Raw genomic sequence first — 20,379 nt, forward strand, 5'->3', positions numbered from 1 at the left:
CTTGTGTTCTTTGCTGCCCTCCTGGTCCTCCTGGGTTTGCTGAAGTCAGTCTGTCGGCGTACAACTGGCTAGAGAAGGAGGAGGATGTCAATCTCCTCTCTAAAGTCTCCATCCTCAAGGGCCTGCTGGAATTGTTCCATTTTTGACCTGTCTGACACTTTCTTCAATCAGTTTTTTAACATTGTGTTTGTATAAACTGGGTATAAACCCAGTAATTGGTGTTGTCCAGAATAATGAATAATAATGAATAGTGAATAATGCACGGGCCACGTTCAATGCAGTCTAGCATGAATTGAGCCATGTGTGCCAGAGAATCCTGCCAGACTCCTCTGTCTTCATGTTCTTGTGAGCGTTGTGATTGTTGTGATGCACCATATTCGTCACCAGCATCACTTTCTTCCTCTTCTGCTGTCCATTCCCACTAAATTGTGGAAGTCCAACGTGCACCGCTCTGTCCCTCGGCAGTGGGGGCATCCAATTCCTGCTCCAACTCCAGCTGTTCCTCGTCCTGTTCTTTGTCATAGCTGGGACCAGCATTTCCTGAGGCAGGTTGCCTGATGTTGGTATCATCACGCTGATCGTTTTCATCTTCAGATTCCCCCACTTGCATCATGCCAGCGGTTTCCATCTTCAACATTGATTTCTTCAGTAAACACAGCAGTGGTATTGTAATGCTGACTGTAGAGTTGTCACTGCTCAGTCACAAGCAACGTGGATTGCTCAAAATTTTGGAGGACTTGGCAGAGATCCAACATGGTGGCCCAATCAGATCCACAGAAGCTTGGTAGCTAGCTGCTGGAATGCGCCCCGGCACTGCGCAAAAGCGTGCTAGCATGTGCAGCGTAGAATTCCAGCGCGTAGGGAGGGACATCACCCAGCGAGCGATGGTGCGCTAGATTGAAGCGCTCCTACATCTCTTGGTGAGTCCTTCAGAAGCGGTACTGGACTTTAAAAAATGTTTTTTTTTTCCTTCAACAGAAGATCTGCCACGTTGGAGTGAGGAGGACGCCGCCGACCCCGACACCAAGCTGAACCCCGGCGAACTCCAAGCAGAGGATCTTCAGGAACCCTCAAGGCTTTGAGCAAGCTGAGGAGGATCAGCAGTCCCGACGAGACCTCTCCTCATATGTGACTGTGTGCAGTGGAGTAGAGCTCCCCAGAACAACCTCTCACTTGTCACTTTGTCACTTGTCACTTTGTCACTTGTCACTTGTCACTTGTCACTTTGTCATTTTGTCACTTTGTCAGTCACTTTGTCACTTTGTCACTTTGTCACTGGTCACTTTGTCACTTTTCACTTTGTCACTTGGTCACTTGTTCAGATGATCTCGGTACACCTCCTGCGATTCAAATTCCTGAACATATTGCTCTGGGATTTGGGTGTGATGAATGATGCATCTAACTGGCCACCGGAGGCAATTAAGGCCTTCAAAACATTGAAAGCAGCTTTCTGTTCCGCCCCCATTTTGCGTCATGTTGAGTTGTTGACGTCATGTTCATCCTCGGCCTCGCCTTGCAATTCAGTGCGAGGTGCACTTTCCACAGAAAAAGGTTGTGAATCCGGGCACAACATTTGTGGCTGTTCCATTGACCTTTCACAGGTAGAAGATTGTGGGGGTGGGAATAGCTCCTCCGAATAGCCCATTGTGTCCTGAAAACTACTCATTGCATTGCTTTGCGCACGCATTTTTTTGTCCTCATGCAAGGCCTGAGTTGCGCCTGAAAGCGTGGCCTTCTCCTCCTGCGCCTCCTCCTGTTCCATCACGTCTGCTGCTGCTGGGTTAGCGTTGCCGCCCGGTCCCTGTTTATTGAACCTCTTATCTTTATTACATTTATGACTGCATGGCGGTACAAAGCATGCTATCCGCACGCTTCTTGTCCTCATGCAAGGCCTGGGTTGTTGTGTCTCAAAGCGTGGCCTTCTCCTCCTGCGCCTCCTCCTGTTCCATCACGTGTGCTGCTGCTGCTGCTGGGTTAGCGTTGCCGGTCCCTGTTTATGGAACCTCTCATCTTTATTACATTTATGACTGCATGGCGGTAAAAAGCATGCTATCCGCACGCTTCTTGTCCTCATGCAAGGCCTGGGTTGTTGTGTCTCAAAAAGCGTGGCCTTCTCCTCCTGCGCCTCCTCCTCCTGTTCCATCACGTGTGCTGCTGCTGGTGCTGGGTTAGCGTTACCGGTCCCTTTTCCTGGAACCTCTTCTCTGTATTACATTTATGACTGCATGGCGACAAAAAGCATGTTACCTGTGCAAAGAAACATGACATTTTCCACATTTAAAAGACAGTTTTTCCTTTGAAACTTTACAATCAATTTTCTTAAAAACTATAAGCTCTTTTTCAAATATTTTTTTTCCTCTTGTACCCACTTCCAAGGTGCACATACCCTGCAAATTTGGGGTATGTAGCATGTAAGGTGGCTTTACAAAGCACGAAAGTTCGGGTCCCCATTGACTTCCATTATGTTCGGAGTTCGGCGCGAACACCCGAACATCGCGGCGATGTTCGGCGAACGTTCGCGAACCCGAACATCTAGGTGTTTGCCCAACACTACTAGGAGGCTGTGAGTGTTTTTTTTTTTTTTTTCACAATGATCGCGCTGCCCATCGAAGAGCAGCGGATCATTGCGGGGCTTAGATCAATGAACGGTCGGGAATGGATTTTCCCGTTCATTGATCTCCGGGCGAGCGGGCGGCGGCATGTTTACTAGCGGCGGGCGGCGTGTTTACGAGCGGGAGCGCGGGCAGCCTGGAGAGCGGAAAGTACGGATTTCTCCATCCCTGGGGGTTAAAGGATGTAAAAAGGGACAGAGAAATTTGTACGGGCGGGGGTAAAGTGGTTAAAATACACATCCTATATAATAATATCCAAGTGTCTCTGCATCCGTGTGTGTCCCTGTGTGTGTGTGTGTCCCTGCTCATAACGAACTGCGCATGTGCGCAGTGACACTGAGGGGGAGTGACATGCGGCTTCAAGGGGTGGATGGGGCCAGCGGGCGGGCGCGCGTGACAGGTGCACGCGGGTACGCCACGGGCGCACGCACAGTGACAGACCTAGAGCCCGTTTTTAAACGGGCTTAGGTCAGCTAGTGTGAATATATTGTCCCTCTGGCGTTTTTTTTTTTTTACTCTCCCTGTGCTTTGTACTCTTGACAATGAACTCATTTTCAGTTCAAACAGCCCAGAAAAGAGACGAGTATGTCATCTTTTACAATGCAACCTGTAATGTGGTAATGCAGAGGATGGACATGAAAGTTTTATTTGTTGATGAACATCACATAGATGTTACACCATATGTACAATACAGGACTTGCATAAGAAGTAAAGAAGGTGTTTTCTATACACTGAATGAAAACATTAACCACCTTACGACCGCCTAACACCAATTGGCAGTCGCAAGGTGGCTCCCACGGGACCACCTGACGCCAATTGGTGTCAAGTCCTGTGGGAGTGTTTTGAAGGGGATCGCAACTGCCATCTATTTACATTGTACAGCGCTGCGATCTAATGCAGCGCTGTACTGGGGACAGCCGTGTCACTCAGCTGTCCTCTGGAGAGGCTCCAAACGCAATCCCCTCTCATAAGCTGATGGCTATGAGAGAGGATCGCTGTGATTGGCCATTAGGGGGAGGGGGGAGGGAGGGAAAATTAAATAAAAAATAAACAATTTTATTAAAAAAAACGAAAAAATTAATAATAATAAAAAAAGTCTGCAGCAGCGATCACAGCCCACCAACAGAAATCTCTGTTGGTGGGCAGTAAATGGGGGGGGGGGGTCGGTTTGTGTGTTGCTTTGTATGGCTCTGCAGCAAGCTATCAAAGTTGCACTGGATTGTAAAAAATAGCCTGGTCACTAGGGGGTGTAAGCCTATGGTCCTTAACTACTTTGGCCTCCTGGACGTACTAGCTACACCCAGGAGGCCATGTGCGCTGCTGCGCGCCCCCGCGGCCGATCGCGCGCGTGCACGCGCACTCGCGACCGCAGTTTGCTAGACAGGCAATCAGTGAATCGGGCTATGGTGCCCGATCACTGATTGCTCTCCCCCCGAGAAAAACCGTCAGCTTCACACGGAAGCTGAGGTTTTTCTGTTCCTATTTCCCCCGACGTCACTCTAAGCGTCCGTGTTATGCTTAGAGTGACATCATTGTAAACAAACTCAAAGCTAACTGCATGAAAATGCAAAAAAAAATTAAAAAATAGACCAATATGTACAAAAAAAATTGATTTGCATCCCACCCTCCCAAAAATACCCACATAAAATGTTTAATAATAATAAAAAATAATAATAAAAAAAAACATTACAATTAAAAAAAAACACATAAATATTTACCTAAGGGTCTAAACTTTTTAAATATCTATGTAAACATGAAATATTTATATATTTTTTTAATTATAAGCTTGTAAATAGCAAAAGCAACAAATCAGGAGCACCACAAAAATTATTCCAAAAGAAAGGTGTGCCTGGTCTTCACCCCTGTACCAAGGGGTCAAGCAATGAAGATCCTCAAAAGACTGGCACCACACAAGGTATAAATAGCTCAGTGGATGTTTATTGCAGCATCTAGCAATAAAAGGGCAACGACAGCCCGCTGTTTCGGCCTATAAGGCCTTTGTCAAGTTGCACAAAAACACAGTGAAAAACACATGAATATATATATAATAACCCCGCCCCCTTAGGACATGAGCCAATCCAGTCTGGAGGAGAGAGCGGACCTGATGGGAAACAGTCTCCCAGAATATGCACCAATAGGCATGTAACATCTAAATATTTAAAATGGAGAACTCACCAATCAGGGAGCGCTGCACCGTCAATGTGACTCCAGTGTTAACGGCTAAGGACGGCGCATCAAGCCCACACCGCAAACCCTGTCATCGGGAAGCAGTAGTGATGACGCCAGAGGTCATGTGCATGAGGCACATGACTCAAGCATCCAATCACGCGCGTCGTCCAGCCGCTCTGCACGTAACGTACACAACACTAGACAGTCAGCGGTGGGAGGAGCGGCAGGTGTTGCCAAGCAACATACAAACATAAACAAAGCCGCATACTCACAATACCGCCGGCTGTCACAAAAAAGGTTAGCAGCGCTCGCTCCTCATCACAGGCTGGACCTGTGAAAATAAAAACAATAGCAAATAGATGCATTAAGAAACAAACACAAGATATAAACCATATATATACATACAGATCAGAAGATGATGGACATGACAAAATTACTCAATAAAGTAGGGACGCAGTCAACTATATCAAATACAAAAATTCAGGTCATATTCCCTATTAAGGCCAACTCTACCCATGGCGTCAAGGCGCCTGATCCACCCAGCCTCCCTCCTTAATAGCTCTTTAGTGCGATCACTACCCCTCCATGAGGATGGCACTCCATCTATGGCCATCACTCTTAGCTGAGCCACACTATGATGGCAAAGGGTAAAATGCTCAGCCACAGCTTGACCTGCAGTTTTGTTACGAATTGCTGTCTTGTGTCCAGAAATGCGTACCTTCAGACTTTTAGTGGTCATGCCCACATAAACATAGCTACATGGACACTTGATAAGGTAAACCACATAGGCAGAATCACAAGTGAATCTGCCCCGTATGTGGTATGTGGTACCCGAGGAAGGATGTTGAAATGTATTCCCACGCATGACGTTGCCACACATGTGGCACGACATGCATGGGAACATGCCACACTTTGATGATGGAGTCTGGGCCATGGAAACAGCTCGACCACGCAATTTATCTCTGACCGTAGGTGCACGTCTGAATGACATGAGGGGAGGAAAACGAAATTCCGGTACTCGTGGAAGGCCATCACGGAGAAGATGCCAATGTCTGCGTAAACTTCTAGATATCATGTCACTGCAGACATTATATGTAGACACAAAAGGAACCCGAACAAAATTCCGCCTAGGTCTATTGCGTCGTACGGCAGGTTCCGTATTTAATGTCGTCTCCGGATAACCTCGCAAACGAAATTTGTGAGCAAGTTCTATCTTACGTGTTTGACACAACCCAGGCTCACTAACAATGGAATCAATCCTCTTAAATTGGCTACTTGGGATGCTGTCCCTAATTCCCATTGGATGGAAACTCCGGTAATGCAGGGTGGAGTTCTTATCTGTGGGCTTAGTATACAAATCCGTAGAAATTGTACCATCACACCTACACACAAGTACATCAAGAAAAGAAATAGAAGTTAAACTCCAATTCACAGTGAGCCTGATGGGGGGACACTGTAAGTGGACCTGTTGTATAAATTGATCCAATGTCGAACGCGGCCCCCTCCAAACGCAGAAAATGTCGTCTATGTATCGCCACCAGCAAATCGCATGGCGGCGAAACAAAGAATTAAGATAAACAAACGACTCCTCATATAACCCCATATACAGGTTTGCGTAGGAGGGGGCCACGTTCGAACCCATGGCAGTGCCACGGCGTTGTCCATAGTATCGTCCCCCAAACTCAAAGTAATTGTATTTCAATACGATACTAAGAAGTTGGATCAAAAAAGCACGTTGATCCGATGAACAATCTGTGTGTGTCATGATGTACCAATCCACAGCCTCTACACCCCCATCATGTGGGATGGAGGTGTAGAGGCTCTCCACATCCAATGTGACGAGTGCCACCTCACCATCCAGATCAGGCAAATTCGCTAGCTTTTCAAGAAACATACCAGTGTCTCGCAAATAAGAATCAAGTGACTGCACCACCGGCTGTAACAAACGATCAAGATATTGTGCCAGTGGAACAAAGACGGAGCCCACCACAGCCACAATAGGTCGCCCAGGAGGGGACACAAGAGTCTTATGTATTTTTGGTAAAATATAAAATTGTGGCGTGGATGGGCTCCGCCGTTGTAAAAAGTTAAACAATTCACGGTCAATGATATGTCTCCTCAAAGCCGTCTGTAGAACCTCCACTATACATCTCTGTATCTCAATCAGAGGGTCGCTATCTAGTACACAATAGACGTCTCCATCAGCCAACTGTCGATTGATCTCATAGTCGTATTGGCTGCGATTCATGACTACTACGGCACCACCCTTGTCAGCCGGGCAAACTTTAATACTCTGGTTTGCCTGAAGAGATTTCAAAGCTGCACCTTCCAAACTAGAAAGATTGTGTGCTACCCTGAAAGAACCACCCCTAAAATCCTGTTCAATCTGCTTTAAATCATCTAATACTCTCTCTACATAAGAATCAATGAGAGCATGGCTTGGGGGTTTAAAACTACTGGTGTTCCGTAGGCCAGAGTCTCTAAGACGTAATGTGTTCATAGGATCTTCGTCAACCTCCCCAAATCTAAATGGGAGGGGAACACTAAAATAATGTTTCAATTTAAGTGTCCTAAAAAAACGGTGGAGGTCCTGTTCTAACTTGAAAAAATCTGGTAAATTGGTGGGACTAAAAGAAAGTCCATAATTGAGAACCTGTGTTTCAATGGCAGTCAATTCATAATCGGAAATATTTACCACAAGTGTGTCCTCCACTAGTGGCCCCGTCTGGGCCGAAGGTTCATGACTTTGATAGGTGGTTTGCCTTTCACGCCGGCGCCTATACCGCCGGCCCCCTCTGCGTTGCCTACGTCTTGGGGGCGTGCTGGTGAGGCCTCCCGTGAGGTATTAACATCCTCTGACGCAGAAGAACCAGCCCCAGAGCCTTCTCCCATGGGTCTCCTCTTTGGAGGTATCCTCCTGGGGCGTCGTGAGGGTGTCTTCTGTGACGCAGTTACCACCTTCTGCCATGGATAAACATACCCAGTCACATAATCTGCCTTGTCACGATTGAATTTGGATCTCTTCGTATCCTCCAGGGTCTTAGTATACAGCTCCATCTTTTTCTCTATACCATCCTTGTAGCTTGTCCAATCCTCCTCAGATAGATGTTCTTTAATTTGGCTCATTATCTGGGCAATCTTATCCTCAAGTATCGGCATCTCCTGCTGGATCCGGACTATTGTCAGTAACATGGCATCATAAGATGCCTTGTTCCAAATTTTCTCCCAAGTGCCACAGAATTCAGTATCTTTTGAGAACAATTGGGGGGCCACATGTGACCTAATACCCCTTGGTATTCTATGAGCACGACAATAGTCAGCTAATGTCCTTGCATGTAGATCCAAGCCAATGAGATTCTTCTTGAGGGACTCCAATTCAAACTGCAAAGGTTTAACATCAGGTTTGGAGAGGTAGGGTGTCCCAGACCCCACCGACGCCAGGATAGAGGCAGCCTGTACACCCGAATAAGAAAAAGTGTCCACCACTTGTCCATCTGCATCAGTCATGGTGCTACACTGGTGTTGGTACAATATCCAGCAAAAGCAACAAATCAGGAGCACCACAAAAATTATTCCAAAAGAAAGGTGTGCCTGGTCTTCACCCCTGTACCAAGGGGTCAAGCAATGAAGATCCTCAAAAGACTGGCACCACACAAGGTATAAATAGCTCAGTGGATGTTTATTGCAGCATCTAGCAATAAAAGGGCAACGACAGCCCGCTGTTTCGGCCTATAAGGCCTTTGTCAAGTTGCACAAAAACACAGTGAAAAACACATGAATATATATATAATAACCCCGCCCCCTTAGGACATGAGCCAATCCAGTCTGGAGGAGAGAGCGGACCTGATGGGAAACAGTCTCCCAGAATATGCACCAATAGGCATGTAACATCTAAATATTTAAAATGGAGAACTCACCAATCAGGGAGCGCTGCACCGTCAATGTGACTCCAGTGTTAACGGCTAAGGACGGCGCATCAAGCCCACACCGCAAACCCTGTCATCGGGAAGCAGTAGTGATGACGCCAGAGGTCATGTGCATGAGGCACATGACTCAAGCATCCAATCACGCGCGTCGTCCAGCCGCTCTGCACGTAACGTACACAACACTAGACAGTCAGCGGTGGGAGGAGCGGCAGGTGTTGCCAAGCAACATACAAACATAAACAAAGCCGCATACTCACAATACCGCCGGCTGTCACAAAAAAGGTTAGCAGCGCTCGCTCCTCATCACAGGCTGGACCTGTGAAAATAAAAACAATAGCAAATAGATGCATTAAGAAACAAACACAAGATATAAACCATATATATACATACAGATCAGAAGATGATGGACATGACAAAATTACTCAATAAAGTAGGGACGCAGTCAACTATATCAAATACAAAAATTCAGGTCATATTCCCTATTAAGGCCAACTCTACCCATGGCGTCAAGGCGCCTGATCCACCCAGCCTCCCTCCTTAATAGCTCTTTAGTGCGATCACTACCCCTCCATGAGGATGGCACTCCATCTATGGCCATCACTCTTAGCTGAGCCACACTATGATGGCAAAGGGTAAAATGCTCAGCCACAGCTTGATATGCAGTTTTGTTACGAATTGCTGTCTTGTGTCCAGAAATGCGTACCTTCAGACTTTTAGTGGTCATGCCCACATACACATAGCTACATGGACACTTGATAAGGTAAACCACATAGGCAGAATCACAAGTGAATCTGCCCCGTATGTGGTATGTGGTACCCGAGGAAGGATGTTGAAATGTATTCCCACGCATGACGTTGCCACACATGTGGCACGACATGCATGGGAACATGCCACACTTTGATGATGGAGTCTGGGCCATGGAAACAGCTCGACCACGCAATTTATCTCTGACCGTAGGTGCACGTCTGAATGACATGAGGGGAGGAAAACGAAATTCCGGTACTCGTGGAAGGCCATCACGGAGAAGATGCCAATGTCTGCGTAAACTTCTAGATATCATGTCACTGCAGACATTATATGTAGACACAAAAGGAACCCGAACAAAATTCCGCCTAGGTCTATTGCGTCGTACGGCAGGTTCCGTATTTAATGTCGTCTCCGGATAACCTCGCAAACGAAATTTGTGAGCAAGTTCTATCTTACGTGTTTGACACAACCCAGGCTCACTAACAATGGAATCAATCCTCTTAAATTGGCTACTTGGGATGCTGTCCCTAATTCCCATTGGATGGAAACTCCGGTAATGCAGGGTGGAGTTCTTATCTGTGGGCTTAGTATACAAATCCGTAGAAATGGTACCATCACGCCTACACACAAGTACATCAAGAAAAGAAATAGAAGTTAAACTCCAATTCACAGTGAGCCTGATGGGGGGACACTGTAAGTGGACCTGTTGTATAAATTGATCCAATGTCGAACGCGGCCCCCTCCAAACGCAGAAAATGTCGTCTATGTATCGCCACCAGCAAATCGCATGGCGGCGAAACAAAGAATTAAGATAAACAAACGACTCCTCATATAACCCCATATACAGGTTTGCGTAGGAGGGGGCCACGTTCGAACCCATGGCAGTGCCACGGCGTTGTCCATAGTATCGTCCCCCAAACTCAAAGTAATTGTATTTCAATACGATACTAAGAAGTTGGATCAAAAAAGCACGTTGATCCGATGAACAATCTGTGTGTGTCATGATGTACCAATCCACAGCCTCTACACCCCCATCATGTGGGATGGAGGTGTAGAGGCTCTCCACATCCAATGTGACGAGTGCCACCTCACCATCCAGATCAGGCAAATTCGCTAGCTTTTCAAGAAACATACCAGTGTCTCGCAAATAAGAATCAAGTGACTGCACCACCGGCTGTAACAAACGATCAAGATATTGTGCCAGTGGAACAAAGACGGAGCCCACCCCAGCCACAATAGGTCGCCCAGGAGGGGACACAAGAGTCTTATGTATTTTTGGTAAAATATAAAATTGTGGCGTGGATGGGCTCCGCCGTTGTAAAAAGTTAAACAATTCACGGTCAATGATATGTCTCCTCAAAGCCGTCTGTAGAACCTCCACTATACATCTCTGTATCTCAATCAGAGGGTCGCTATCTAGTACACAATAGACGTCTCCATCAGCCAACTGTCGATTGATCTCATAGTCGTATTGGCTGCGATTCATGACTACTATGGCACCACCCTTGTCAGCCGGGCAAACTTTAATACTCTGGTTTGCCTGAAGAGATTTCAAAGCTGCACCTTCCAAACTAGAAAGATTGTGTGCTACCCTGAAAGAACCACCCCTAAAATCCTGTTCAATCTGCTTTAAATCATCTAATACTCTCTCTACATAAGAATCAATGAGAGCATGGCTTGGGGGTTTAAAACTACTGGTGTTCCGTAGGCCAGAGTCTCTAAGACGTAATGTGTTCATAGGATCTTCGTCAACCTCCCCAAATCTAAATGGGAGGGGAACACTAAAATAATGTTTCAATTTAAGTGTCCTAAAAAAACGGTGGAGGTCCTGTTCTAACTTGAAAAAATCTGGTAAATTGGTGGGACTAAAAGAAAGTCCATAATTGAGAACCTGTGTTTCAATGGCAGTCAATTCATAATCGGAAATATTTACCACAAGTGTGTCCTCCACTAGTGGCCCCGTCTGGGCCGAAGGTTCATGACTTTGATAGGTGGTTTGCCTTTCACGCCGGCGCCTATACCGCCGGCCCACTCTGCGTTGCCTACGTCTTGGGGGCGTGCTGGTGAGGCCTCCCGTGAGGTATTAACATCCTCTGACGCAGAAGAACCAGCCCCAGAGCCTTCTCCCATGGGTCTCCTCTTTGGAGGTATCCTCCTGGGGCGTCGTGAGGGTGTCTTCTGTGACGCAGTTACCACCTTCTGCCATGGATAAACATACCCAGTCACATAATCTGCCTTGTCACGATTGAATTTGGATCTCTTCGTATCCTCCAGGGTCTTAGTATACAGCTCCATCTTTTTCTCTATACCATCCTTGTAGCTTGTCCAATCCTCCTCAGATAGATGTTCTTTAATTTGGCTCATTATCTGGGCAATCTTATCCTCAAGTATCGGCATCTCCTGCTGGATCCGGACTATTGTCAGTAACATGGCATCATAAGATGCCTTGTTCCAAATTTTCTCCCAAGTGCCACAGAATTCAGTATCTTTTGAGAACAATTGGGGGGCCACATGTGACCTAATACCCCTTGGTATTCTATGAGCACGACAATAGTCAGCTAATGTCCTTGCATGTAGATCCAAGCCAATGAGATTCTTCTTGAGGGACTCCAATTCAAACTGCAAAGGTTTAACATCAGGTTTGGAGAGGTAGGGTGTCCCAGACCCCACCGACGCCAGGATAGAGGCAGCCTGTACACCCGAATAAGAAAAAGTGTCCACCACTTGTCCATCTGCATCAGTCATGGTGCTACACTGGTGTTGGTACAATATCCAGCAAAAGCAACAAATCAGGAGCACCACAAAAATTATTCCAAAAGAAAGGTGTGCCTGGTCTTCACCCCTGTACCAAGGGGTCAAGCAATGAAGATCCTCAAAAGACTGGCACCACACAAGGTATAAATAGCTCAGTGGATGTTTATTGCAGCATCTAGCAATAAAAGGGCAACGACAGCCCGCTGTTTCGGCCTATAAGGCCTTTGTCAAGTTGCACAAAAACACAGTGAAAAACACATGAATATATATATAATAACCCCGCCCCCTTAGGACATGAGCCAATCCAGTCTGGAGGAGAGAGCGGACCTGATGGGAAACAGTCTCCCAGAATATGCACCAATAGGCATGTAACATCTAAATATTTAAAATGGAGAACTCACCAATCAGGGAGCGCTGCACCGTCAATGTGACTCAAGTGTTAACGGCTAAGGACGGCGCATCAAGCACTCTTAGCTGAGCCACACTATGATGGCAAAGGGTAAAATGCTCAGCCACAGCTTGACCTGCAGTTTTGTTACGAATTGCTGTCTTGTGTCCAGAAATGCGTACCTTCAGACTTTTAGTGGTCATGCCCACATAAACATAGCTACGTGGACACTTGATAAGGTAAACCACATAGGCAGAATCACAAGTGAATCTGCCCCGTATGTGGTATGTGGTACCCGAGGAAGGATGTTGAAATGTATTCCCACGCATGACGTTGCCACACATGTGGCACGACATGCATGGGAACATGCCACACTTTGATGATGGAGTCTGGGCCATGGAAACAGCTCGACCACGCAATTTATCTCTGACCGTAGGTGCACGTCTGAATGACATGAGGGGAGGAAAACGAAATTCCGGTACTCGTGGAAGGCCATCACGGAGAAGATGCCAATGTCTGCGTAAACTTCTAGATATCATGTCACTGCAGACATTATATGTAGACACAAAAGGAACCCGAACAAAATTCCGCCTAGGTCTATTGCGTCGTACGGCAGGTTCCGTATTTAATGTCGTCTCCGGATAACCTCGCAAACGAAATTTGTGAGCAAGTTCTATCTTACGTGTTTGACACAACCCAGGCTCACTAACAATGGAATCAATCCTCTTAAATTGGCTACTTGGGATGCTGTCCCTAATTCCCATTGGATGGAAACTCCGGTAATGCAGGGTGGAGTTCTTATCTGTGGGCTTAGTATACAAATCCGTAGAAATGGTACCATCACACCTACACACAAGTACATCAAGAAAAGAAATAGAAGTTAAACTCCAATTCACAGTGAGCCTGATGGGGGGACACTGTAAGTGGACCTGTTGTATAAATTGATCCAATGTCGAACGCGGCCCCCTCCAAACGCAGAAAATGTCGTCTATGTATCGCCACCAGCAAATCGCATGGCGGCGAAACAAAGAATTAAGATAAACAAACGACTCCTCATATAACCCCATATACAGGTTTGCGTAGGAGGGGGCCACGTTCGAACCCATGGCAGTGCCACGGCGTTGTCCATAGTATCGTCCCCCAAACTCAAAGTAATTGTATTTCAATACGATACTAAGAAGTTGGATCAAAAAAGCACGTTGATCCGATGAACAATCTGTGTGTGTCATGATGTACCAATCCACAGCCTCTACACCCCCATCATGTGGGATGGAGGTGTAGAGGCTCTCCACATCCAATGTGACGAGTGCCACCTCACCATCCAGATCAGGCAAATTCGCTAGCTTTTCAAGAAACATACCAGTGTCTCGCAAATAAGAATCAAGTGACTGCACCACCGGCTGTAACAAACGATCAAGATATTGTGCCAGTGGAACAAAGACGGAGCCCACCCCAGCCACAATAGGTCGCCCAGGAGGGGACACAAGAGTCTTATGTATTTTTGGTAAAATATAAAATTGTGGCGTGGATGGGCTCCGCCGTTGTAAAAAGTTAAACAATTCACGGTCAATGATATGTCTCCTCAAAGCCGTCTGTAGAACCTCCACTATACATCTCTGTATCTCAATCAGAGGGTCGCTATCTAGTACAGGGGGAGGGGGGAGGGAGGGAAAATTAAATAAAAAATAAACAATTTTATTAAAAAAAACGAAAAAATTAATAATAATAAAAAAAAGTCTGCAGCAGCGATCACAGCCCACCAACAGAAATCTCTGTTGGTGGGCAGTAAATGGGGGGGGGGGATCGGTTTGTGTGTTGCTTTGTATGGCTCTGCAGCAAGCTATCAAAGTTGCACTGGATTGTAAAAAATAGCCTGGTCACTAGGGGGTGTAAGCCTATGGTCCTTAACTACTTTGGCCTCCCGGACGTACTAGCTACACCCAGGAGGCCATGTGCGCTGCTGCGCGCCCCCGCGGCCGATCGCGCGCGTGCACGCGCACTCGCGACCGCAGTTTGCTAGACAGGCAATCAGTGAATCGGACTATGGTGCCCGATCACTGATTGCTCTCCCCCCGAGAAAAACCGTCAGCTTCACACGGAAGCTGAGGTTTTTCTGTTCCTATTTCCCCCGACGTCACTCTAAGCGTCCGTGTTATGCTTAGAGTGACATCATTGTAAACAAACTCAAAGCTAACTGCATGAAAATGCAAAAAAAATTAAAAAATAGACCAATATGTACAAAAAAAATTGATTTGCATCCCACCCTCCCAAAAATACCCACATAAAATGTTTAATAATAATAAAAAATAATAATAAAAAAAAACATTACAATTAAAAAAAAAACACATAAATATTTACCTAAGGGTCTAAACTTTTTAAATATCTATGTAAACATGAAATATTTATATATTTTTTTAATTATAAGCTTGTAAATAGTGATGGATGCAAAACGGAAAAACTGCACTTTTATTTCGAAGTAAAATATTGTCGCCATACGTTGTGATAGGGACATAATTTAAACGGTATAATAACCAGGAGAAATGGGCAAATACAATACGTGAGTTTTAATTGTGAAGGCATGTATGATTTTAGAACTATAATGGCCGAAAGCTGAGAAATAATGCATTTTTTTCAGTTTTTTCCTTATTCTTCCTGTTAAAATGCATTTACAGTAAAGTGGCTCTTAGCAAAATGAACCCCCAAAGAAAGCCTAATTGGTGGCAGAAAAAACGAGACATAGATCAGTTCATTGTGATAAGTAGTGGTAAAGTTATAGGCTAATGAATGGGAGGCGAACATTGCTCGGATGCATAAAGTGAAAACGACTGAAGACTGAAATGGTTAAGAGGTTAAGGTAGCCACTAACAATCCAATTTCTAAAGGAGAAATCGTGCAAGCGATCAGATAATTCTGATCGGAAGTGAAATATCGTAATACATCTTTCACTACACCATCAACTATCCTATCCTTACTTTCTAGCTATTACAGTCAACAAGAAAATCCAAAAGACGGCTGTTTTTATAATCATTTTTAATCGATTGTGCCCATCAACGGAGATTATTTACAACTAATCCGATCAGAATTTATCGCTTGACATTGGACTGCTAATGGCCATCTTTTTAGTGTTAGTCATTGCCAATGTTTGACCTGAGCGATCACATCACATAGTCAGGGGAGCCAACAGGACATCGCCCAAATGCTGCCCCCAGCTGCGCATGATGTCACCCTCTTGACGTCAAGCAGCAGAAGCTCTCTACCAGCCGCTCATTCAGAATCCTTTCTCCGTGGTTACAGGTGTCACTGCTCATGTGACCCGCCAGCACGTACTGGTGTGTCACATGAAGAGTGACGCTGTATGAATAGTGATAGAGGGTATGTGAGGCTAACAGAGAGCCATCGTTGCTGGACGCTGAGAGGTAAATAACTAATCTAAGCAAAGCGCCTCTGTCTTGAAACTTGTTTTGAAACTGTTTCCATTTCTTCTGAAGTAATTATCATCCCTTTGTTGAAGGGCTGATAGACTGACACGTTAAAGGGAGAGGGAGGGGCAATTTAATTAGTGAAATAACCATTTGCAATAGATGGATTTTTTTTTTCCTTTAAAGAGATTAACACAGTTGTAAATGAATCACTCATTAAATATTTAGCATAAACATGTACCACAATATACCAATATAGCATAAATATGTACCACAGTGTACTAATCAATCAATTATTGGTCCGAGCCATGCTTGTGCGAGTCCTACGGGAGAAAAGCGCTTTACAAATGTTATCTGTTGTTGCTGTTGTAAATATGTGCAGTAACTGCATGAAATGCTTTATTTTCCAGGCCACTCATCCAGCTTACAATCCCACAAGCCGCCTGATGAGATAACAGTTCAGGAAGGAGGTTCTGTGACCCTGAATTGCTCCTATACCGTGGACAACCCATATACGGAGCGTGACATCATGCGGGTCAGTGTGTACTGGAGAATGGGCAGTGTGACTGGGCCATATGCCTACCACCCCCACCAGGAAATGGTTCATCCCAATTACACAGAGAGAGCATCTATAACAGGGACTGCTAACCTTATTATAAGAGGGGTGCACATGGCAGATAACTCCTCTTCTTTTCACTGCATTGTGGTGCTAACATTTTGTGTTGGTTCTAACGAATATAAAGATGCAATTCAGTATGGAGGAATCACCAGACTGACAGTACAAGGTAAGGGCAACTAATACAATATTCTTAATTTCTTATATTCTTTATACACGTTGTATATACAGTAGTAATTGACCCTGAGGCCCCTTTTACACATGGGCACTATTTTTGCATTGCGTTACCCTTTCTGCACGCAGGGTAATGCAACAGCAAAGACAGTGTATGGGGCTCAATACACTAACCACATAGCACAGAGAGCTTCTGACACAAAGTCACCAGGCTCATTACCATACAACTTCAGTGGTGATGCAGCGGCAACGGTATGAATGGAAGTCAATGACTGACACAGAATTTTAAAATCTGTTGATGACGGGGAAGCCGGGAATCCCAGTGATGTACTTCCTGTCCAGCAGGAAGTACGTAAGTGGATGAGGGGCAGTGAATGAATGGCGTCAGGGGGCATGCAAGCAGCGTGGGGAGGGGGGGTGGCGCTATGCAAATGACCCTGTCGGCACACTCTGCTCATATGAATCGCATGTTTTGTGTTGCAAAGCGAGGTGGTGGAGCATCGTACTGCAACACTCTAGCCAGGTATAAATCCAACCTCAGACTGCTGCAATAACATATGTGTTTTGTGTTTTCACATCCAAGTGCCGTGGCTGTCTATAGGCGTTTTTGTTTCCCTATATTCCTGTGCTGCGGACGTCTAAAAGACGTTTAGTACAACATTTTAGTGCCAACTTTCTACTTGAAATAAGCAAATAATTCTAAGTTGGTGAAGAATTATGCAAATGTTACTGCAAATCTATGCAGCTTGTAAATGAACCAGTAAAATGCACGATATGATTAGTCCAGTGTACAATAGATTTTCATAGTAATTAGCATAATTTAGTATCATAATAATTAGCATAATTCTCAATCATCTCAAATGTGTTTGCATCTGAGGCTAGGTGCATATATAGCATAGCATGAAAATCCTGCGTTTTCCGCAGGTGCATTTGCGTTTTTGTATTGCGTTTTTGGTGCATTTGCGGGGTTTTTTATTACAGATGCATTTTTCAAGCGTTTTGCATGCATTTGTACGCCTTTGCGGTTCTCTAATAGAAAACGCATATGCGTTTTCTATGCTTTTTTATGTGTTTTTACATTTAAATATATGCAAATCATTAGGAAGACAACAGGAAGCAGAAATATGTCCGAGATCTTTAACTTTTAATGTAAAATGCATCAGAAAACGCATGGAAAACGCAATGCATATGCATTTCCATGGACTATTATTATGTGCGTTTTGGCAGCCAGCCTGCATATTATGCAATACTACCAGCATCTGCAGAACGCTTACTGTAAATCGCAGGTGGAATGCTGGTCCTTCTGCGTCCTATAGACAAACATTGCTGCATAAAATGCAGCATTTCCCGCTCCGCAATCGTTTCTGCCATGTATGCACCCGGCCTCAATGACAGTCCTACTGACTAATGTGGACTTTGGCGCATGTAGATTTGGGAAATACGTTCCTTGATCCGCACAACTTGCAGACACCAGCAGAGTACTTCCTGGGCTCTGCATGCTCAGGAGGAGCAAGAATTGTCATGTGATCAAAAAGAGCAAGAGTCCGGCACTTCAGTGCAATATATGCATTTCATCGACAAAGGACACATGTTCAATAGTACATACTTGTGTTGCAGGACAGCACGAAGCAGAGATGGTCCTACTGTCAGGTGAGATGGATGGCAGTGGGTGCAGGGTTGGTGTTTTGCCTCACGGGAAGGGTTTTTAAACTCTATTACTTCGCTCACCACCATAGTGGGTAAAATGAATTGAAGCAAAACATGAGAAAAGGTTCAGTAATAATATTTATTGAGCTACAATCCTGTTATAATAATTTTCTAGGCTTGCAGAATCATAGTTTAAGGGTTAAAGCGGACCCAAACCAAACATTTTTTAATTCAAAATATTTAGTTGCACCACTCTGACACATACAAAGATAAATAAACACTCCTTCAAGCCTATGAGCATTTCAGTGCATGCTTTTCACCCTTCTCTTTTCATAACTAGGGTTATACAGGTGGCAGCCATTAGCAATTCCTCCTTTGCCAGTTTGCCAGATTCTGTCCCAGCAATATGAAAGGAAGGGAGGGGTTCCTCCAATAAGGCTGGTTTCACAGTAGGACGTTGCGTTTTAGGGGACGTTATGGTCACATAACGTGCCCCTAACGCAACGCCTGGTGCTCTCTGATGTGGACGTCTGCTCACTCTGGCGTCCGTGATGCGTACTCTTCGACGCATGCGGCATCACGTGGTCCCGCCCGGCCAATCGCCGCACAGAGCGGCCGCTCCAGGAAGTAAACACTGCACGTCATTGAGTGCAGTGAATATTAATTAGCCATGTGCCCGGCCGCTCTCCGCTCCTCCCCAACATTACTGAGCATGTGCAAGCAGTCTAACGCGGCTCTGCCGCTTATAAAGTACTGCATGCAGTACCTTGTCTTATGGCGCAGCGTTACTAAGTAACGCAACGTGGGCACTGTGAACAGCCCATTGATTTTTCATTGCTGTGAGTTGGGCTGCGTTACAGGCTGCTCTAACGTGGGCCTGTAACGTCCCACTGTGAAACCAGCCTAAATGTAAAATATTTTATATTTGTCATCATGCAGATAAAAAAAAAGACTGCTATTTATCATTATAATTTAGGAAATAGATTTTATTTCTGAAATCTTGTATTTTTAATTTGGGTCCACTTTAAGCATGCATCAACATTTCTTTACCAAGTTTTGTAGCAATATCACCCAAGGAAGAGGGGACTCGGTCAATCCTCCGTAGGGGAAAACACCTGGCGTCTATCATGTCTCTTGGTCTCAGCAAAGTCCCAGTCCGGAGTCCAGGCGTTTTCCCAACCCAATTATACTCCCTAAACCATAACACACGTAAGCACATATTCAGTCGCTGTCGTAGGTGCGTGGTCACAGATGATGTCCGTTTTTGCGCAATACAACACAGCCGAGTGTAGACACCTCATGCTCACTGAATGGGAAAACAATGGTTTATTTAGTACACCTGCGTATCTCATGCACTATTATTCCATGACTACCCGCTCAAACTGGCTGTAGCAGGATTCAGGAATGCATCAACATTCTTCACTGAACCCAAATAGCATCCAGGACATCTGGAATTGAACTCAGAAAATACCCAGGTACTGAACTCCAGTAACCAGAAGCAAAGACATATGAGAGTGAACACTAAACATACATACATGCGACATTCATGTCACTTGTGTATCACTCAGTAGGTATGCTCATAGTATTCTGTGGAATTGAAATTTCCAATCAGAAATTAGTGTTGGGCGAACAGTGTTCGCCACTGTTCGGGTTCTGCAGAACATCACCCTGTTCGGGTGATGTTCGGGTTCGGCTGAACACCTGATGGTGTTCGGCCAAACTGTTCGGCCATATGGCCGAACTAAGTGCGCATGGCCGAACGTTACCCGAACGTTCAGCTAGCGCTGTGATTGGCCGAACGGGTCACGTGTAGTGTTGGGCGAACATCTAGATGTTCGGGTTCGGGCCGAACATGGCCGAACTCTGAACATAATGGAAGTCAATGGGGATCCGAACTTTCGTGCTTTGTAAAGCCTCCTTATATGCT

General features: G+C 45.3%; 1 protein-coding gene across 2 annotated transcripts in view; it reads left to right on the forward strand.

Moving 5' to 3' along the window:
* LOC137562553 (uncharacterized) overlaps window positions 1-20,379 on the forward strand; it is a 247,734-nt gene that overhangs the window by 193,941 nt on the left and 33,414 nt on the right. For both annotated transcript variants that reach the window (XM_068274006.1, XM_068274007.1), the window contains exon 4: window positions 16,426-16,800. In XM_068274006.1, the coding sequence (XP_068130107.1) occupies window positions 16,426-16,800 (375 nt within the window). The remainder of the gene's footprint in view (window positions 1-16,425; window positions 16,801-20,379) is intronic.

This window comes from Hyperolius riggenbachi, chromosome 3 (genome assembly GCF_040937935.1).
Source record: "Hyperolius riggenbachi isolate aHypRig1 chromosome 3, aHypRig1.pri, whole genome shotgun sequence".
Taxonomy (NCBI): Eukaryota; Metazoa; Chordata; class Amphibia; order Anura; family Hyperoliidae; genus Hyperolius; species Hyperolius riggenbachi.